Genomic DNA, 20,669 nt, shown 5'->3' with positions numbered 1-20,669 from the left:
CCACGGGCAGCTCAGTGTAGAAGAGAGACATGGCAACCACCCTCCTGCTCTTGGCCCTGGTTCACATGCCTGGTGTATTCCAGGAGGCATGAATTTCTATACTCCTTCTAGCACAAGGACTGTCATTACACCTTGCAGAGCACAGGCAAGTCATCAAATGACATTTAATGCAATAGGATTATTTGTGCACTTCTTGGATTATCTCAGGGCAAAAAGCTTGTCTAATACGCAAAAACTAAGAATGAAGGATACCAAGGCAAAATCCAAAAGCTCTGAAAACAGACCGTTGGGCCAAAGCTACAGAAGTTCATGTTCAGAAATGTACTTTACTATGAAGAATAACTGAAGTTGCTAGAAGTGTTAGCTTATTCTAACAGGTCCATACTACCTTAGATCACTGCACAGATCTCCTGGAGAATAACATATATTAAAATTCCTAGCTCATAGATATTTTAAGAGTTGTTAAAGGCAGAGAACATCCTCCCCAAAGGCTAACAAACCCTTTCAACATAGAACTAGGATATGAGAAGTACAAGGAAAAGAAAAAATAATTTTTCTGTGCATTTAGTAATGCACAGAGTGTAGGCTTTTAAGCATACTAAAGAACACAAATTTAACAATTTTCACAGTCTTTAGATGTAAGTGCAATGTATATAACCATTACAGCAAGGAACAAGAATGACTGTCCTATGGACATCAGCCTAGAATGTGACAGGCAATGCCCATGTTACCATTTTGCTTCGTAACCGTAAAGGCAGCCCTTATTCACCATCTGTCTGTGTTCGCAGTGTAAATAGCAGAAACAATACAAATTGCCCCATATAAAGGTACCATATGTAATAATATATGCTTCATAAATAGCATTTAAATTACCCTTTCTTTTTATGGAAGTAGAGAAAATAAAATGAAGCAGAGAGGTAATGCAAACTATAAATCACAGAAAAAGTTCACGCAACCATCTCCATGGCAATCATTCCCTTTCTGCAATGTGTCAGCCCATACAACAGGCAGGTATCCAGTCTGGGAGGGGTGAGATCTAGTTTCACCTCCCGGCTCCTGCTTAACTTACTAGCTGATTTATTTTTATGCTAGTTTTGTATTAGGAATAGATTTACTAAGCAGACAGTAGTAGTCCTCTTTGCTTGTCTATTGCAGAGAATACTGACATTACACATTCCTTGTGTTCATTCCCTCTTCCCAAATTATTTCAGATTTTTTCTACATTAGTCATCTTTCTAAATCCAGGTAAATCATCTCTAATTTTAGCATTGCAAGTTAATTTAGAAATCTCAGTTAATCTGTCCTTTCTAAAATCATTATCCAGTATACTCCTAATTTGGTTCTAAATTCTGAGATCTTTTTCAACTTGAAATGTCAGACCTCACTTGTTCAAAATATCAGAGCTAGAGCAGCTCTGACCTTGTTGATTTTCCACTATACTGACTCCATAAACTTTCTCTAGTGTCACATATGGTTTACAGGAACCAGCACCTATATAAATGAATGACTTTAGATCAGCACCTCTAAAATACTGATGAAGTTTATTTTATGGACTACCTCTAATAGATGACATAACTTGCTATAAAAAGAAACAAAAACAAAAAAACAGTACACAGGTTAGGATTAAACATTCATTTCAAGGATAAGATTTCTGGGGGTGTGCTAATACATTTAAACACAAAGCAATAAAATCCTGAATATTACGTTAATAATCTCTACTTTGGATTAGGTGAAAAATTTTTGTGTATAAATTCATAGTTCTTCCCTGTTGGCTTTTACGTTAGGGTATGCAAACTTCCATGGAGTATTTCAATGAGGCCAGGATATGCGGTGGGATACACGATTACCACTCCACCATTTCTCAGGGTTATGCTGTAACTACAGCAACTGCACAGATAGATGAGCAGTGTCAAAAAGCAGTTACTGCATTAGAAAGATTGCTGAATTTTCATGCTAAAATGTTGGCAATACTATGCACTGCAATTTCTCATCTCCATTTTTCATTCACTGCATTGCTCTCCAACTCAAGTGCTAAACAACACTTCAGTGAGACCACCCCCAAGAAATGACATGACAAGGGATTGTCCTTTTAGAGGATAAATGTCCCTCTCTCAGTTTGCAGCTCTTCTTTTTCCTCTGGAATTAACTTGTTCATACTTCCTTATGAGGCAGAAAAGGAAGCTGACAATCTAACCCAAAATATTTTTGCAGAGACTCCTATAAGAGGCATACAAACAGTTTTGAGTCTTATGTGACATTCCCCCCTCCACACACACAGGTTTCCATTACAAGTTTCTCACTTTAAATAGTGAAGTAGATTTCTTTCAAAGACATGGCTTCAAGATGCTTTGGTTTTTTTCATCCTTTACGCCTTTATCTTTTCTCTTTAGCAGAAGGCAAGACTATGGGCTATTCCTGGCCTATTTCCTCTTTAAAAATCTCATCAATATACCATAGAGCACAGTGATCTTCAGAGGATAGAAAATCTAGTAGCATCAAACTCGGACCTTAGCAATGCTGCAGACAAGCTCCACTGTCTCATTTAAACTAAAATTGCTGCATGAGGTGACAGCTCTGGCAGGAGAGGCAGAAAGGGTATATCCAGCAGTAGCAGTTTCAAGTTCATTATGCAGAGCTTTCCCTTGAGGCCATTTTCTTTGTGTTTTTCTTGTACTCATTTTTTCTTGCTTGCTTAGCCAGGGCATTTGCTGTCAGTTTAATTTCCACACAAGCACATTGTCTGTAGTACACTGACCAAAGTTTTGAGGGAAAGAAGCAAGCGAGGTGGGGGAAGGAAGGGGGAAGGAGACAAAAAAGGAAAGAGTCAAAAAAAGGAGGAAAAAAAAAATCCACCTACAATTCATTAAATACAAAATACCGTCTTCAGCATGAAGAAATAGAACAATATTCCAAATATACTTTTCTCCTTTTTTTGAAAAAATAATCAACATTTTAATATAGTTCTTAGTATTTATTTGGTCATGGACATTTTGAAAAGGGAATTTTTGCTATAACAATTTATTCGTAATAGTCAAACATTATCTGCATTAATGATTTCTTTATCACACACAATGTATGTATATGCCATTAAACACTAATGATACTTCTGATGGGGATAAATATGCTTTACTGGTCCTTACGATACCCTGCACGCATAGTCATTAGGTAGTAAAGGCAAAAAGTTGATCATTTGATACAAATTACTGAGAAGAGCTTATTAAGCAAACACAAGTAGAGAGCTCTAATGGACCCTTGTGAGTACAACACCACAGAGAATTGAGCAACTTTGTCACTCAGTCTCAGGCACTAAATTATTTTAATACTTGATCATATGATATACAAAAGTGAAATATTTTTAAACAAAGTGTCTAAAAGCCTTTTTTTCAGATGAGCTATTGCTAGTGCATGTAAAACCTGTCTCAGACACATTTTGTTCTGTGTGCTGATGAAGATGAATTTCCTGAGCACCAAATCATTATTCCAGAATGAGCTCAAGACCAATGCTTAGGATACCATACCAAGAATCATTATGAATGGGTGTTATTTACTTTACTATTTTATGCTTTAAACCCTAAGTGATCTGTACAACTACACTTCCTTACTCAGGATGAAAATTCAATCGCAAAATTCAACATCTGCATCATTCATCAGTGTTTGAACAAAAACTAGTCACATAATAGGCATCTCAAAGATCCTGATCACAAATAGTGATACAGTCAGTGTATGTCCAGAACCAGCTGTTCTTAGAGGCTCAGAAAACAGAATATCTGAATTCCCAGTTTTTCACACTGTCTTGCTTCTAACTCACTTCCGTTCAAGGCCAGCTACATTTTGTGAACACATTATTCTTCAGATTAGTTCAAGGAAACTGATTTCCATTGAAAGAACAGTCATCAAACAGCTGAAACTCAACGACCAAATATTGTATCATTGTAAGCACACTGACAGTGTGCGACTGTCAAGCACTGTTTGATCTATAAAGATAAAACGTTTAAGTAGGTGGCTCAATAAAACAGCCCTCCACACTATTGTATTAAAATTTTGTACCTTTACAGTAAAAGAGCTTTCCTTAGAGGTACCTAACTAGCTTCACTCTAGCTATAACGGCCTCTACATAAAAGTTCCTTCTTTTAAAAGCATCTTAATAAAGCATCTGGTTGTTTAAAACCACAGCGTTCTGCATCAACAGCAATATTCCAGACAAAGTGAGGAGATGTCTGCTAGCTCTAAATTATCTCCATGAAAAATGATAGAATAAAAGCAGGAAACCAGGGCAACTTTCAGGGGACTACTACGAACTCTCTTGGCTGTCAGTTTAACAGGTTAAATAAATCAGAAAGAAGACTCCAAATTATAAAGCCCACCCTTGAGTATATTACCTTAAAGTCATTCTTCGTAGATAGCACATTCCGTATTGCCAGTAATTAATGCAAAGGATTCAAGGTGGGATTAAAAGTGACTTAAGGACACCTTTAAAAGTCAGTGTATAGAAATCATTTGCTCTAGAACTATGACTTTTTTTCTGAGCTGGCCCATGCCTATTTACTTGGGCATATTTACTCTTCTGTGCATTAGCTACATTCAGCATAAAACCACTAAGAGTACTGAAGGAAACCATTACTGTAAAACTCAAAGCAACAAACCCCAGTGTTCATACACATTTCTAATATATGAGGAAGCCTGGAAACAAACACAAACAAAAGCTTTGAGAGAAAAGCAGGGACTGGAACTTTTATTGACACTTCAGTGACGAACAGTCAAAATGAATTAAATTGTGGCTCTAGCAAAGATAATTTCTGGAGCTCTACTGCCTTCAAACAGAGCTGTGCCGTTATTCCAAAAATGGTCCCAAGACATGCAGACCATTAAAAAAGTTTCATGAAGAAAATCAGAAGTCTCTCAGCCAGACATCCCCAAAACAATAAGTAATATGCACTGACAAAGCATGGACCACAACCACTCATCTACACTTCTCTCCTCTGTTTTTAAAACTGTAACTGATGGTGTGCATTTCTCATTGAGAATGTTATAATAAATGAATATTGTGAAGAGATGTTTACTAGAATCATAATTTTAAGGAACACACAAAAATGGGAGCAGAGGACTGTTTATAATATGAATATCAGAGTTTTTAATGATTTCTTATCTCTTCTTGTAACAATGTAGTGGCAGTCAAGTACGCAGTGAATTTTTCTACAGAACAGCACATAGCCTGAGCCTGTCACATTTGTCTTTACTTTGTGGATGCATAATTAAAAAGAACAGTTCAATAATGATTGAACTATATATTGTAGAACAAATGTGGAGAATTTACTTTTCTTTGCAAATATGATTTGCACCACTTTTGCCACTCTTTCAGTTCTGCTACGCAATGCCCATTTTCGTGCTCCTGCTACAAATCCAGATGGCTGCAGATGTGCAGCTGGCAGCACTATGTTGTCTGACCCTGTTTCGGAATTTACACAATGCAGGGCTTGAATCAAGAGGAAGTCCCACGCGCCCTCGTTCAGCAGCAGCCAATGAGCTGTGCGGGCAGCAGAAAGAGTGGGAAATTTCAGCAAAAAATTCCTAGGACAGGAAATGCCTATGAGACAGAGGGGAGATTGTATACTTTGCTGTGAAGACAGCAGAGCAGAAAAACAGCTCTTTTAAGCACGCAACAGTACTCTGAAATCTAATTGTAAACTCATAGGCCAAATAAGCCTAACTACTTTTCCTCAATATGTGCCTATACCTCCTTCCAGGCACCCTAGTTTACATTAACACAGATTGCCTCCTTTGTAAATAGGTGTAAAGGAATAGTAAGAAGACGTTGTTGGCTTTATCAAAGATCTCCAGAAAAACTCAACTAGCGGAGAGAGGTATTTTAATGAAGACACAAATTGATCTATTAAGAATGTTAGATTTTGTTACGTTTTGATATCATCTTCAAGGCAGACTTTATATGAGCTTGCATTTGGTCTTCTCTGTGAAGACTGTAAAAGGGTATTAGATAAAATATGTAATTGTTACGAAAACTTCTGCACACATATTGTGATTTTAATCTGTATTGGACCTATTCTTCCAGTATTTGAACAACTTAAGTTCTTACTTCAAAGAGAACTTCAGAGTATGCTGTATTGAAAGGTGCTTTCACACACTGAATGATAAGATAATCTTTGTAGGTAGTCTAGTGTACTGAGCTAATTCTTTTAGTCATTACTTCTTTGTCTTTCTGCATCCAAGGTTAAACATCAATATGAACTAAGCTTTGGCACAAAACAAACATCTGAGAGTGACTATTTTCTGGCTGCATGTTGTGCATACACACTCACATATATATACACACGTGTATTTAGAAATAGTCTCTGTTTTATCATTTCTTCTGTAGTGGATCTAATGAGGTAATAAGTAAAGTCAAATAATAAACAAAAGGATACTGAATAAAACTACAATATTGAGTCTGAAAATTAATATGGCTTCATAATATGATTCTATCACAACATATTAATTCATATGTATTGCTCCTTGGGAAAGTGCTGCTACTACAAGGAACACCGAAATATGTGATCAAATCCCGCCAACATCATGAGGATTAATTAATACATACCTAACTCTCAGATCATTCTTTCCATGCATAGATTTCAACGTGCTTTACAAAGAAGCCGATTTCTTTATTACCTCTCGACAGCTAGGAAGTGGAGACTGGACCTCCATCCTGCGTGAGGGGCCAGATCCCTTTACCAAAGCACAGGCCGACGGAGCTCTCACATGGGCTCCGTACAAGCCGGCTGTCGGCTGCCCAAGTCTGCTGTCACTTTGCCTTCCGGCACCTTTGCTGAACACTCTGGAAAGGGTCCTCATGAGTAAGTGAAGCGCTGATCTCAGCCACGTGGCAAACGGGGCCCTGGGGACTGCCAGGCTGTCCTCACCACAGTTCACCTACGCTTGCCTGTGCGCTATGTTGTTCATCTCAAGCTTTCACCCAATTGCCATTTCTCAGCAAACCTAGTGTGATGGATAGACTATGCACTCAACTCCATAAAACTCAGGAAAGTAACAGGTTTCAGCCTAAGTCACAGTGACAGGAGGTTAAGCTGCTATAGTTCACCTTGCACTTTCTACATGCTGCAAGAAGTTGACACAGGGTCGGGCACTGCAGCTTGCCCGGCCCATGGTTAACACACCTTTAAGCAGAATTAATTGGCATGTCTGAATGCCCTAAATTACTATGGACAGGTCACTCCATTACTACTCAGAATAACTGCATATGGAAGATGAGTTCCAGTTATCGAGCCTAATATTCAATTCTTGGTTTAAAAAGAGAATAATTACAAATTGACCAAGGAAAAAAACAAACAAACAAAAAACCCTCTTATTTGGAAATTGACAGACAAAATATATGACTCAGTTCCCTTCTAGAGACAGCATGAAACCTACCAGTCTAAAACACCTTAAGAGTGTTTCAAAACATTATGTAGAAAAAAATATATATATCAGAACAGTAGGATACTGGTGGGCTTACTTCTGCTCTTGGTGGCTCTTTACAAAAACTCTAATAGTTTAGGAACTAATGTTTTCATTCATAATCCTTAACCTTACATGGGTGAGAGGTAAGAAGTAATATCTACAGAACTCGATAAAAGGAAAAATACAATCCATAAAGAAGAAAATTGCACATTCATTATAACACATATAATATGTACATTAATTAAACTGTATAGCTATAATGCATAGTAAATATACAATGTGTAATTATGATGCATTAATACAACACATACAAAATCAGAGGGGATGTTGTCCAAAACAGTAAGTAGAAATGGTATTCACAGTCAACTAATTTTGTGCCCAGTATAAACATAGTTTTATAGATACATAGTATCCAGGATCAAGAATTAATTTTGCAGAGGTACTGAACAAGTTATTAGATTGATAGTAGATTAGTAATCCTAATATAGCAGATAATTTTTCTACTGTAGGTTTTACATTGTGTTCCCTAGTGCAGCTGAGGTGAGGAGACCCAAACAAAGCTAAACTGCAGACCAGAGATAGAAAGGGCTCTGACTTTAATCTTCCCATTCCCTCTCCAATGCTGCAATACTGGATTCTATGTGAATATTAGGGACAAGAATATTCACAGAGGATATTCTGCATACTGCAGTTTCAGTACTGGAGTTGTGGTATTTCCATCTCAGTCAGGCTTTTTATTTGTAACCTATGAAATATTACTCCTTAGCTAACTAAGAACCATTTAGAATGAAAACTGGGATGCTACCCCCATCAATGTATGTGAGAGAAGCAGTAAGAGCATTGCAAAGGTTTTTAAACATCACACTACTTTTAAGGCTGAAAACTCAGCTAAAACTACTTACATTTCTATTTTTGCCATTATTTATTACGCGACATCTGAACACCCATCATCTCAATCCTGTATGATGTACGAGCAAGAACTGTGTCGCCTAGACAGATTATTACTTCAAGCTTACTATTTTAGATTACAAACAATGAAGTCAAATTCCCTAATCATATGGTGCAGGATCGGCTGGATTAACAATCTCTCACTTAAACATAAGCGCTTCATTTGTAGGGCAAGCAGACAGTCAGCTGCTGCAAACGGAATCCTGTCCACCTTGCTCACATCTGCTAGTCCCTTTATATCCACATAGACCATCAAGCAAGGAACCATATGGTCCTGAGTTTTTTTTTTTTTTTTTTTTTTTTTTTTTTTTTTTTTTTGAGTAGAACATACAGCAAGCACAGTGGAAAATCTAAATTTAATTGGTAGTAACAATCCGGCTTTTACAAGCACTTTTTGTTAATGTTAATTATCACAGCATAACAGGAGGGAGAATAGACACCAAAAAAGGATTCCAAGGAAACCCACTAAAATGGTTCTGAATCTTTATTCTTTCTCCTGGTTACAGCTCTGCAGGATTAGTGGTTTTATGCCGGGATAAAAACAGCATCAGATTATTAAACCATGTATTTGCCTTGGTTTGTGTCCTAACAGGCCAATACTGACATCTGGTACGCAGGGCTACTACAGACCTTAGCAGTGAGATTTATGTTTTGTTCTTAAGTAAAACTGAAGAATTGCAGAGAATTGCAGTGCAATACAATTATCCCTTAACAAAAGAAAACATGACAAAAACTGTCCCTTAGCCTAACAGCTAGTGGTAACATCTCTCCAACTAGAAAAGGGGCCTTTCTGAAGCCCCCACAATTACACATTAAAAAGCAAAACAAACAAACAAACTCAGCTAGTTTTACATGTCAATTTTTTTACATGCCCTCTACCTCCCCAGGATTTTAAGAAAGGGAAAAAAAAAAACTGATAGAGAAAACTGTGCATCTGGGCACACAGAGTGAAAGAACTATAAAAACTGAAAATGAAAGGGCCCTTCAGAAACAATATGATCACAGAATAAACCAAGTGTTCTGGCAATTGCATCTTCATGGAAAGACTTAACAGCTGTCAAATATGCGAACAAAAAAAGGACACTTACAAGTAAGCTTTAGCTAATCAAAAATATTCCAGGACTACTGAAATAGGTCATATGTCAAGAAGAAAAAGACTGATCCTCAGGCAAGTAAAACCATTTTTGCTTGATTTCAGAAACAAGATTTGGTCTACCCCGTTTGCATGGGGCTGAATGGATAATTCTAATCTTCTGTTACCTTTATTATTTCCAAGACAGTATTGGAGATGTTCAAATACTGCAGCTAAAAAAAATAACAAAAGAGCTGATTTCTGGCACAGTACATCCACAAAGGACAGTTCCAAAAATAGATCTTTTTCAGAGACGGAGTTTTAAGCTGTTTCTTCCTTAAATGCTAACAAATAGCTGATAGAGAATATTTTCTTGTATTACAAATGGATGGCACTCCAGCACCTCATGCACAACACCACGTTATACCAGAGTAAAACGGTTTCCAAGTGAGCTCCAGGTAAACTAAAAGCTACTCTGACAAGAACAGTTTGAAAATCAGTCTGATCTGAAATCAGGTCAGGCCTGATGCAACAATACACAGACTCATAGGTGTCAGAAGGAAAATAGCGACTACCAGCTTCAAAAAACGGTGTGTTTGCTTTGAATCTTTGCACATTCTGCGGTCTAAAGCACGCAGGCCTGAGACTACAAAGAGAGGAGCAAAGACATAGAAGACGGAAAGACTTAAGAAATCTGTGCCAGTTCTTCCGAAGGGAACTTTCCTCTCTCGTTATTCACAGACTGATCTCAGTTCCTCCTAAAGCACAAGGTTTTGGCAAATTCATGAAAAAAAAAATTACATTTCCCACTTTACAACTTTTTTGACAGATTCCAAAATTCCTTCCTCAAAAGATCAGTAAGGAGAAAGCGATTAAGTAAAACTAAGCTGAAGGCAGAATTTTTACACTCTTTCCTGGTTTGGGACATGCCAATGAAACCTCATCCAGACTACTAAATAAATAAATACAATACAATACACGATGTCTGAAAGATATCTTTTTTTTCAGTTATGACATTAACAGGATTATGCTAAAACATGAATTAGTCTTTAATTGGTTTACAGAGAAATACAACTATGCTAGGAATTTGCCTAGGCAAACAGAATAGTATATATTCTATGAATAAGTACTGTAATCATGTGCTTGTTACTTTGAAGTAAAAACAAACAAAATTAGCATAATAAAACAGTTCATATTTCTTAATGAAAATGTCATTATCTCCTCCTAGGTTTATAGAGCAATTACTGTGCATCAAATGTCCAATAATCATTGAGTTTTACCCAGAATATTTACTTATACAGTTTTGTCACTTTTAGGCAATCTGTGTTTGTGTGCAGACTCATTAAAATGACCTTTTAGCTCAGTTAATAATTTCGTTCTCTGTAAAATATTATTAAGATCTACCAGAAAGAAATAATGCAGAATGAATCATTTGATGTATTCTGAAGACACAAGAAACCAGCCTCACAGTTCTACAAATCACTGCCACTGGAAGCTGAAGGATTAGATTGACGTATATTTCCCGAGCTACATCTGTCATAACAAGTCTAAAAAAGCAACCAGCCCATCGAGCAAAAACTGGCACTTTGGGAAATGGTTTAAATAGCACTATGCTCGAAACCATCACTTTTATGCTTCTTTTCATAAATTTGAATAGACTCAAATCAATAGCATATTCCTATCACCTTCACAACTGACTTAAAGATTAAAGAAAGGTATCCAGAACTCCTCCATTCACAGGGCATTCTGGATACTACCGCTCCAGCCAGTAGAAGTAAGGGAGCACACTGCATGTCCCGATTCCCCAAAGCGAAGAACCAAGCGCACTGAGACTACTCCAGCTGGGGGAGGCTCATTTTTTCAGCCCAGAATTGCCTGCTTAAGCCTTTACATTCTTCTGATTGCAATTTCAATCTCATCTGCATTTTGCAAAGCAAAAGTCTGCCTAACACTCCTGATGCAAATACATCTACTCACTCAAGACATTACATTACCCATGCCAAAATGCATGTCTTCAGAGATCTTTACAAATAATCATATAACAGCGTACTGACATGGAGATTTTTTTCAGCCTTTTTCAAAGCCTGAAAACAACACACACACACACGGGACCCCTACAAATTAGTCAGGGAAAGAATATCAAAGTAAAGACATAACAGATCTCAACTGACCCAGTTCATCACTTAACTTTTGGCATAGGCGCATTTCAGACACTCAGCCCTGGCGCACGGCCTGGCTCTGCCATCGAGCTCCAATGAGACACAGGAGCTCTGGATGGCAGAGGCGGCAACAGCCGCGACCAGTGAGACACCCATCACTTACCACATGCTCCCCTTTCTCAGCCTGTGAGTATCAGGCATGCAGGAAAAGAAAAGTCACTGGGAAAATCCATTTATTCTCTCATTTTAAAGCAACTTCACTAAAATTGAATGCAATGGTGCCCTTCCCTGAGTTATATCAAGAAAATCTGGATCATCTTAAAACAGAGTATGGCTAATACAGCAAGACCCATGCCTCCAGAAAATAGCTATCGTGAACTCCAGGAAAAAAAGATTATCTAATGTTCCATCTCAAAACTCTATTAAAAAAATTAACCTCACCTGCCAAGCTAAAAGAAAGTAAAACAAACAAACAAACAAAGGTATTGTACAAAACAGTGCAGCTGGTTGGAAACTTTAGACTAATATAATACTATGAAAAAAAAGAGAAGAGGAAAAATGGGGGGAAAGTATTTGGTATTCACAGTATTTAATAAACTACTTTCTCTGACAATAGAGATTATGAAAAAGATGAGTATTTTCCTTCATTGAAATCTATTTTTTCCATAGGTCTACGTTGGCACCTTTATACTAATAGAACTGTATTACACAAATCATCTTTATACTTCACTTACAGAAAACACAAAGATTACACAGAGTATATTCAAAACTTCATAGACAAAATAGGACAGCAGAAATAAAAGAACAGACCCAAATTCATACCTGTGAAATCTTGGGAATGGAGTTACACTCCTGTTCAAAGCATACAAAAGCTTTGATTAAGAAAATATTACCTTTACTGCTTCTCTCACTGAAAAGAATCAAGCAAAGTCACCTTCCATATTATGCTTAACTGGGCAAAATACCTGCTATAAACATTAAGTTCAGGGATTGCCCAAGGAAAATCAGAACCGGATTCTGTCTAAAGCCTGAAAAACGTTGCCTGTATTTAATAATGCTAACTATTAGTTGAATCCAGTGCTGTTGAACTCACTAGACTGAGATTCCCAGGCACTGAAGCCTTCCATTTAATCCCCCACAAAAAACTGCAGTGCCCTAACCAACCAATGCACCTCATTTTCCTGAGAGACTGGTGATTGGGAGAGTTCAATACTCGTCAAATTCCATCATTAGCTGCTTTCTTGGGCTAAATACAACACTGACAACCCAGAATGCGTTGGTGATGTCTGTGATGTAGGAATCCAGCACCCTGGAAATGAATGGAAACTACCAATCCATTTTGTTGACGTACATTAGAAAAAGTGACGATGATCGTTATGCAGACTGTACCTTCATCTTTATAACTTCCTGAGTCAAGCAAAATAAATTTAATTAAAAACAAAACAAACAAGACATAAAGAAGCGAAAACCAAAAAAAAAAAAAAAGGCGGCTTTTGAGGTCTTAGATAACATATGATGTTAAAATAAAGAGAAAAAGCAAACTGAAAGGCTATACAATGTGTTTTGACAAAGTATGGAGTTCAATCCCTGGAAATCCGCTTCAAATCTACTCTAATTATCTCAGTACAGCACAATGTCTTAAACACTGAGTCTGACCATGAGGTTTTTTGCTGGATACCATCAGAGCCTCGTGGAACTACAGCACACAAGAGAATTTTGTCTTAGATTATCCAGTTTCAACTTAATGAAGCTCTCTAGTCTTACACTTTTTATAATTTCCTGAAAAGTAATGAATTTGTGAAATTATTAATTACTATCTCTTCTTAAAGACTTTTTTTTAATTATTTGTAACACTACTAGCTGGTTAACAGAAAATTCTTTATAAGTAACCTCCTCTATATGTGTGTGTGTGTGTGTGTGTGTAACCTGGTATGCTCACATACATCCTAATGTTTAAAACACTCCCTTCTTGTTCCCTCTTAGTTTTTCAGCCCAATACGGTCAGGGATTATTAAGTGATGCTAATGACCTTGTTATTTGATATTACAAATAATACACTCAATAACTTGAATAGCAGATGTTTCATTGCTTTTCCTTCACAGATTTTTTTTCCTAAAAACAAAGAAATTCAATGAAATAAATCTTGCATTTATTTTAACCTGATTGATGGAAGATCATATTGAATTAGAGAGGTTTGCACACACATCCGTAACTGTGACATATAGAGACGACTAAACCAAGTGGAATTGCTCTCTAATCCTTTCATTTAAATCAGGTTACTTTCAAAAAAAATAAATAAAGCAACAGAGGATTTTATTCTAATTAGGATGAGGTGAAATTTTAGTACACAGCTCTAAACAGCAAGGCTTTCCCCAAGTAGCAAGCACATCCCCCGGCAACCAATGCAACATTTCAGAAAATACAGTATTTTCACCAAACACAGTGGAACTGAGCAGGCAATTTCGAGACAGGCAGTTACATAAATGGATGCTAAAAATAAACTTGAGGCGCGCGGGGCGGGCAGGGGCCGGGGCCGGGGCCCGCAGCGCAGCCCGCAGCGCCAGGGCACGGCGTGTCCCCCCACCCGCCGCCCGCCCCCACTCCGGCCGGGCCCGCCGCGGCCCAACAAGTGGCCCCGCTTACCACGAGCACGGGCACGCCCGCGGTGAGCGAGTAGAGCAGCACGGGCGGCACGGCGCTGCGCTCCTCCGGGCCCGGGTAGGGCTTGCGATAGGCACCCTCGTAGCAGAAGAAGCCCTGCACGTTGACCGCGAAGGTGTCCGTGTACTCGAAGTAGTAGGCGAGCATCACGGTCCCTGCCATGATGACGAGCTGGAAGTAAAGCATGCTGCTCAGCGGCGTGGCCACTCGCATGCGCGCGCGCCGAGGCGGCCACGGCAGCCCCCCTGCGCGGCGGCGCCACCGGGGCACGCGGGGCCCGGGCCGCCGCTCCGGCAGCGGCTCCGCGGCGGCCGCCGGCTCGGGCAGCGGGCGCGCGGGCGGGGCGGGCGGCTCCGCCCCGCAGGCCGGGCGGGGCGGGGCGGGCTCGGCCCCGGCTGCCAAAGCGAACGGGAAAGTCCCGCGGCGGGAGAGGGGGCGGCCAGGACCCCCCGCACCGAGCAGCGAGTCCTGCCTCCTCCGCCGCTGCCCGCCCCCCGCATGCGCTCCCCGCGGATACCGAGTACACTCGCTCGGGCGTGTGGGTATCTAATAGGGCCATTAGTGATTACAGCTTTCACGTAAGAGCCATGAACAAAATGCAGAGCTAGATATGAAACTGTCACCCTCCAAACTGCATTCCCAAAATAAGAAGAGAGCCTGCGCTAGTGCTCAGAGAAGTCCTGCATATCAATGAAGTTACATATATATATCTATATGTAACTTTTACATATCGATATGTAAACATATTTATGAACTTAGGCACTAACAAATGTGCCAAATATTTGTACAGATTTATATCTATATGGGTTCTTGTCTGCGCTCCAAAAGCCAACACGCAAGGAGGTAAGTTACCTAAAGGCTGTCACTCCAACGCGCGATACATAAGGCAACAGGCTTTATAGGGGTACATCAGATTCCACTTAAGTTGCTACTTATGGCTTTTAAAATTGCAAACCAGATTTGAAACCCTATTGTTACAACATGCAGTCACTCCTCTAGTTGTCATACTTTGGTTTGAACTGCTGGTTTTCCTCCTCTTTCTGGAGAGTTTTGCTCGCACTCAGCAATGTTAGTCTCCCTGTATTTACTCATATCTAGTCTATTTGACGTGTTCTTAACCCGCTCTCGGGGGGGAACCCAAGCCTTGGCATCCACCACACGGAGCTGCATAGCTCCATGCGTGACGAGCAATATGCAGTGACACATGAGACACCTTGTGGTGAATTTAGCCTAGCATCAAGTTTATCTTCCCTCTTCTTTAGTTCAGCATCCAACATCCATTAATGTCTACATAAAAAAAATTCATCCTCACCTACAGTTGCCTACAAATAGCCACACTGTTAGGGTTTAAGGCTGGATCCAAAGACAGAAGTCAGTAGCAGAACTGTGATAAAGACTAGGTACAACCTCCTGCTCAAAGTAGATACAGTTTGATTAGGTTGCTCAGGGCCATATCCGGTCAAAGTTTTACCTATTTTGGAGGACGGAGATTCCACAAGCTCTCTGTACAACCTACACCACATAAAAAAAGAACCAAAACTTCTCACTGCCAGTCAGAATTTCCTGTGTTCAGATTTGGGTCTGCAACCTCTTTTCCTTACACTGGATTCCTGAAGAAAGGAATCTGTCTCTACACGCTCCCCTGACCCAGGACAAACAGTAAGGTCCCTTCCTGGCCTTTGCCTCTTAAGATTGAACAAAATCACTAAAGCTTCTGGCAGTACATGGGTACTCTGTCCTTTTGGCTGATATACAAATGATAGCAAGTGGTATCTGACTGCCATTAAATGAAGCATGAGATGACTGGAAGAATTATTAAAAGACATTAAAATGCACAGAAGCTTTCTTCATGCTTTCCATGTGACTTTACAACAGTGACACTAGGCAGGCACTCATATGTAGCTTTCAAGTATTTGCATACATGGTTTACACCAGACTGGAATGTCTTTTTTTTTTTTTTAGTACAACATTCACTTCTGTTATTTGGCTGAATCTAGTGCCCCATGCTACAAATGCCACAGACAGGTGCCATTACAAACCAGATGATACGGGATGTAAGTCAAAGAGGAGCTTTAGTCAGTTTCATTGACAGAAGACTCAGATCACTGATGAAAGAAACCCAGAACATGAAAATCTCATGCTCTGTTTTTCATTCAGAAATCATGGTGTTATGTAGGCAAACATAGTGATTGTCAACTTGATGCTTTGCAGAAGAATTAAGCAGACATCTGTGCTTATTCTGTCAAAAGATAGTTGAGATGTATACATATATTTAATCTGGGAACTTCATACCAGAAGAATTTCTACGAAACTTTTAAGCAGAAGGTATACAAAAATTTAAACTTTTTTTTTCATTTAAAATTCTATATGTTTATGACTACTTGAAAACTATGATGCACTCTATTTAGTCCTACACAGGTAAGGCCTGCTCACATACTGTCATGCTCCCTCTGCCTCTTCTTCCTCTTCTCTCATTTTGGATGGTTTGTCCACTAGGACAAATCTTGTGCACAATTGGTAAAATTGTGAATTTGTACATACTGAATACATTCCTTTCTGCCCCCAAACAAACAGTTGATGGCATATTTGACCATGAGAAGCATCTGAAGTTTCTGCATAAGCTTTTGGTCGGGACTGGTGAAAGCTGTTGGAAGGTGCTTTATGCCCATGTCTCAGCTCCTGCCTGCCATTGTTACAATTTGCATCCTGACTTCTGCACCTGCTCATATTCAGCATAGTCTGATACAACCCAATGCATATTTTGCTGATGATAGAGATTTGTCTGGTGAAAGACACACAGAATAAGGTACATGGGAGACAAAGTGATTTTGTGCTGAGGATTTCTCAGGATGATACAACCTACTCTGTCTGTGTAGACATTACAAAGAGGCCACAACATTCGCTTCTTCTGAACCTATATACACTGCTAGATGCAGTGGGCGTCTCTGGTGGTATTGCCACTACATTCCCAGAGGCACTAATAACGCACATAAGTCACTGAACAAGAATGTTTATAGTTCTTTTGTTATCCTTATTATTTTTAACGACATGTTGGTTAATTTGTATCTTTACAAGTGACTTCTTTGCAACAGTCCGACTGTTGATTTAATTTCCAGGTATTGATGAAGTTAAGCAAAAAACTGAATGAACCTCTGCCTGACTTGCATCAGTTGAGAAGCATACACATTACTTACTGTTCTCTTCATAAATTTTGATTGTTGTATTATATAGGAAAATATCTGTTATGGCAAAAATGTATGTTTAAAAATACTTAGGAAAGCACTGGGAAGGTAGGTCTGAGCAATACGTGATGCTTAAGGAATTAATGAAAAACAAAAAAAAATGCTAAATATTTGTTTTCTTTGTATACTTGTAAATTAATTCCCATTTTTGCAGATATATTTTACAAGCCACTAGTGGCTTCATCTCATGAATATGCAACTGGCTGAAGTAAACTAGAGCTATACTTCCAATACAAAGGATGTGATATTTATTGGCTGCACAGTTAAATATGCAAACATTTGCTAAAACAAACAAATAGAAGCATAAGAACACAATCCCCAGTGACTTATGCAGTCAGCTAATACATTCTACAATGATAATATTCCCTGCTGATTTCTATCAGTGATATGCAATGACAGCAGAAGGGCAGAGAAAAGCCCAGAAGACTTTTTTTTTTTCAGACAGCTATTGGTAAAATTGTCAGTTGAAAGTGAGATGACAGACAGAGTTGGTTTGAAAGTACCTTTCTTGGGAATAGCTTCATTGATCTTGGAGGAGAAATTCTGATAGTCACCAAAGATTTTTCTTGTTATTTATATTTGTAATCTAATCTAAAGTGAAATAATAGTTCAAGAGACGCAGTATAGAGCAGGGTAAACAGAGACACAGAAACTTAGCTGCATTGTCTTGCAATACTTTGAAATCATGACCTTCATAACAGGGATATATTTCCAGTTCTAAAGCAAATCCATGGATTTTCATAGGCTTTAGATCATCACTGTTATGGTATTAAGGAAAAGAGCCAACTCCTTTTTATTTATAGAAATAAAAACTAGCAATCCAAAAAGGCAAGAATAATCAGAGATCTAAAGATGTTAAAAGAATGTATGTTGTTAGTATATAGAAGGAAGACTTGAAGAAGGTTGCAACAGCTTTCAAACATTGTACATTACAGGTTGCTGTAAAGATAAAAGCAATAGTCAGTTTTTAGTGTTTATGTGGGTAAGTGTAATAGCAGCTGGTTTCAAAAGCAAGGGAAAAGCCTTTCCCAGTGGCTAATCCAAACTTAACTGTAGGGATGATAAGCAGCACAACAGAAAGATGGAGACACTAGTGAATAGGGGTACATCTACACGGACCAAGATGTATTTGATCCTCATCTGGGAAAGGAGGATGGTCAAGATGATTTCTTAAAACTCTTTCCAGCCCTATTTTTCTATGCTAATCTGCTACTGTAGCTGCAGCTAGTGCATTATGGTTGTGAGTAGAATGCAGGCATACTTCTGCATTGCTAATCTATATGGTGTACACTCCAAGTATATGAGAAAGCAAGCAGATGGAGATGAAACAAGTGAGGAGGAGGACAAGGCAACGATGATATGAGTGAGTTTGATATAATAAGTAGCAGTCACAGCACATTAGTTGCCTAGTCAGTCTTTATATTGATAATTAATCTTCCTAAAACTGCTTGCTATCTTCAAATTCAAGAAATGAAAAGTCTCACTGCATTCAAGATCTTCATAGGCTAGAACAACAAATTCAGGATACCAGAAGGATACTGCATATCTAATACTTGTACATATAAGAAATGCAGCTTGTATTAACATATCCACCACTATTCTTTCAAAATACAAAATACAGAACAGTTTTTGTCAATGTAAAGTAAAATAAACACTGATATTTGAAAGCACAAGTAATGATTATTTAATCTGACCTGAGATAAGCTTAGAAAGAAAATGCTTACCAATTATCACCCCAACTATATAGATATCATCACCGGTAGACACATTTTTCAAAAACTGCAATATAATATAAACTGACTGCAAAATTGGCATAATTGATTTGATACAAATTGTACGAGTAAGCTCAGGAATTTGGAACAAACTTCCTGGTCTAATGCACCCAGAACATCATTCTTCTCATTTCTTTCAATGAAAGAAAAAATCAGATGTAGTCAGTAATACCTTGGAATACTGATGCAGCAGGTTTTGAATCCATAGCCGATACAAGCATCAGCTTATTCATGGTGCAGTATTCAAATGAAAAAAAAAATCACCCTGCCCTGCCCTATGCAGTACGCTATATATATCTGTACAGCTATATTTTATACATAATCCAATATTAGTTCACAGACATTTGTATAATGCCTGAAGGTTTTACAGACCAATTCAAAAGACTGGCTTTACATATTACTGAATTAACTTCACTCATTTGAATCTGGCAGTTCTTCTGTGTTGTAATTTGCCTTCTTCTCTGTAGATTTTGCACTGTAAATAGTGAGACTAATTAACACAACTAATCATTTAAACATTCTGTATAGCCATTACTGGGATGCCTTCAAATGAAATGTGTTTGCCTGTTCATCAGAGTTATATGTAGACAATATGAAAGCTCGTCAATCTAAAACCCCACTCGGGTATGACACAGGGGCGCGCTCAGCCGGGGGATATTTACGCTCTCACCCTTTGCTTAGCTACCTCTGTAGGAACTCCATAGCTAGCAGTCCTCAGTGCTTTTACATACACTGCAAGCACACACATTGCTCAAAGATCTGGGAGCACCCATGCAGTTAATGAAGAGATGAAGATCAGCTTGTTTTGACTAAAGACGACTGTGTTTATTTGCAGTAAAACTTGTATGGTAGCCATCAATTAACCCTTTGGACTCCTAAAATTCCATATTTAAACTGAAATTTACTCAGTTTAAATCAACTCTTATTTTTATCTTTGCACACTTGCCATCCTCATCTTCTGATTATTGCATGACAGGGGAATGATACATTCTGAGATACTGAGGAGCAGAAAGGTAAAATCACACAGAACTGTTTAAAGAAAGTTAGACTGCCATGTTGGTATGGGAGCCTATGAAGAACTGCGAGATCTGCCTTTTGACACTGAAGATTCATCAATGTAGGAGAAATTGCAAGTTAAAAACTTACGTAGTTATCGCTTTCCATGACAGAGCTTGGCCCTTACCCATCTTATCATAAACAAGTAAGTTACATGACTCCAAAGACTCTATCACATACAAGTCTGTGTGTAAGATTAAATTAACCCACTTAGTAACTTTCTCTGAAAAGGAAAAGACAAATAGGCTAATATCATAAATTATGCACTATAATCACTGCATATTTCCAGCTCTGGTTATCATTAAATGTA

General features: G+C 38.5%; 1 protein-coding gene across 2 annotated transcripts in view; it reads right to left on the bottom strand.

Annotated features, from left to right (window-relative positions):
- PLPPR5 (phospholipid phosphatase related 5) overlaps nt 1–14,507 on the bottom strand; it is a 38,641-nt gene extending 24,134 nt beyond the window's left edge. The window contains exons 1-2 of one of the 2 annotated variants that reach the window (XM_088524499.1): nt 14,272–14,507; nt 12,451–12,480 (exon numbers count right to left, since the gene is read on the bottom strand). In XM_088524499.1, the coding sequence (XP_088380625.1) occupies nt 12,451–12,480; nt 14,272–14,502 (261 nt within the window). In that variant the 5' untranslated portion in view covers nt 14,503–14,507. The remainder of the gene's footprint in view (nt 1–12,450; nt 12,481–14,271) is intronic. The other variant, XM_088524500.1, reaches the window with a different exon arrangement.
- Nucleotides 14,508–20,669: the final 6,162 nt, after the last annotated feature.

Source organism: Tinamus guttatus, unplaced genomic scaffold (assembly GCF_059628265.1).
Source record: "Tinamus guttatus ecotype Peru unplaced genomic scaffold, ASM5962826v1 Tinamus_guttatus_pri_ptg000211l, whole genome shotgun sequence".
NCBI classification, from domain to species: Eukaryota; Metazoa; Chordata; class Aves; order Tinamiformes; family Tinamidae; genus Tinamus; species Tinamus guttatus.
Note: the sequence above shows the minus strand (reverse complement) of the source record. Positions and strands in the feature narration are given on the sequence as shown.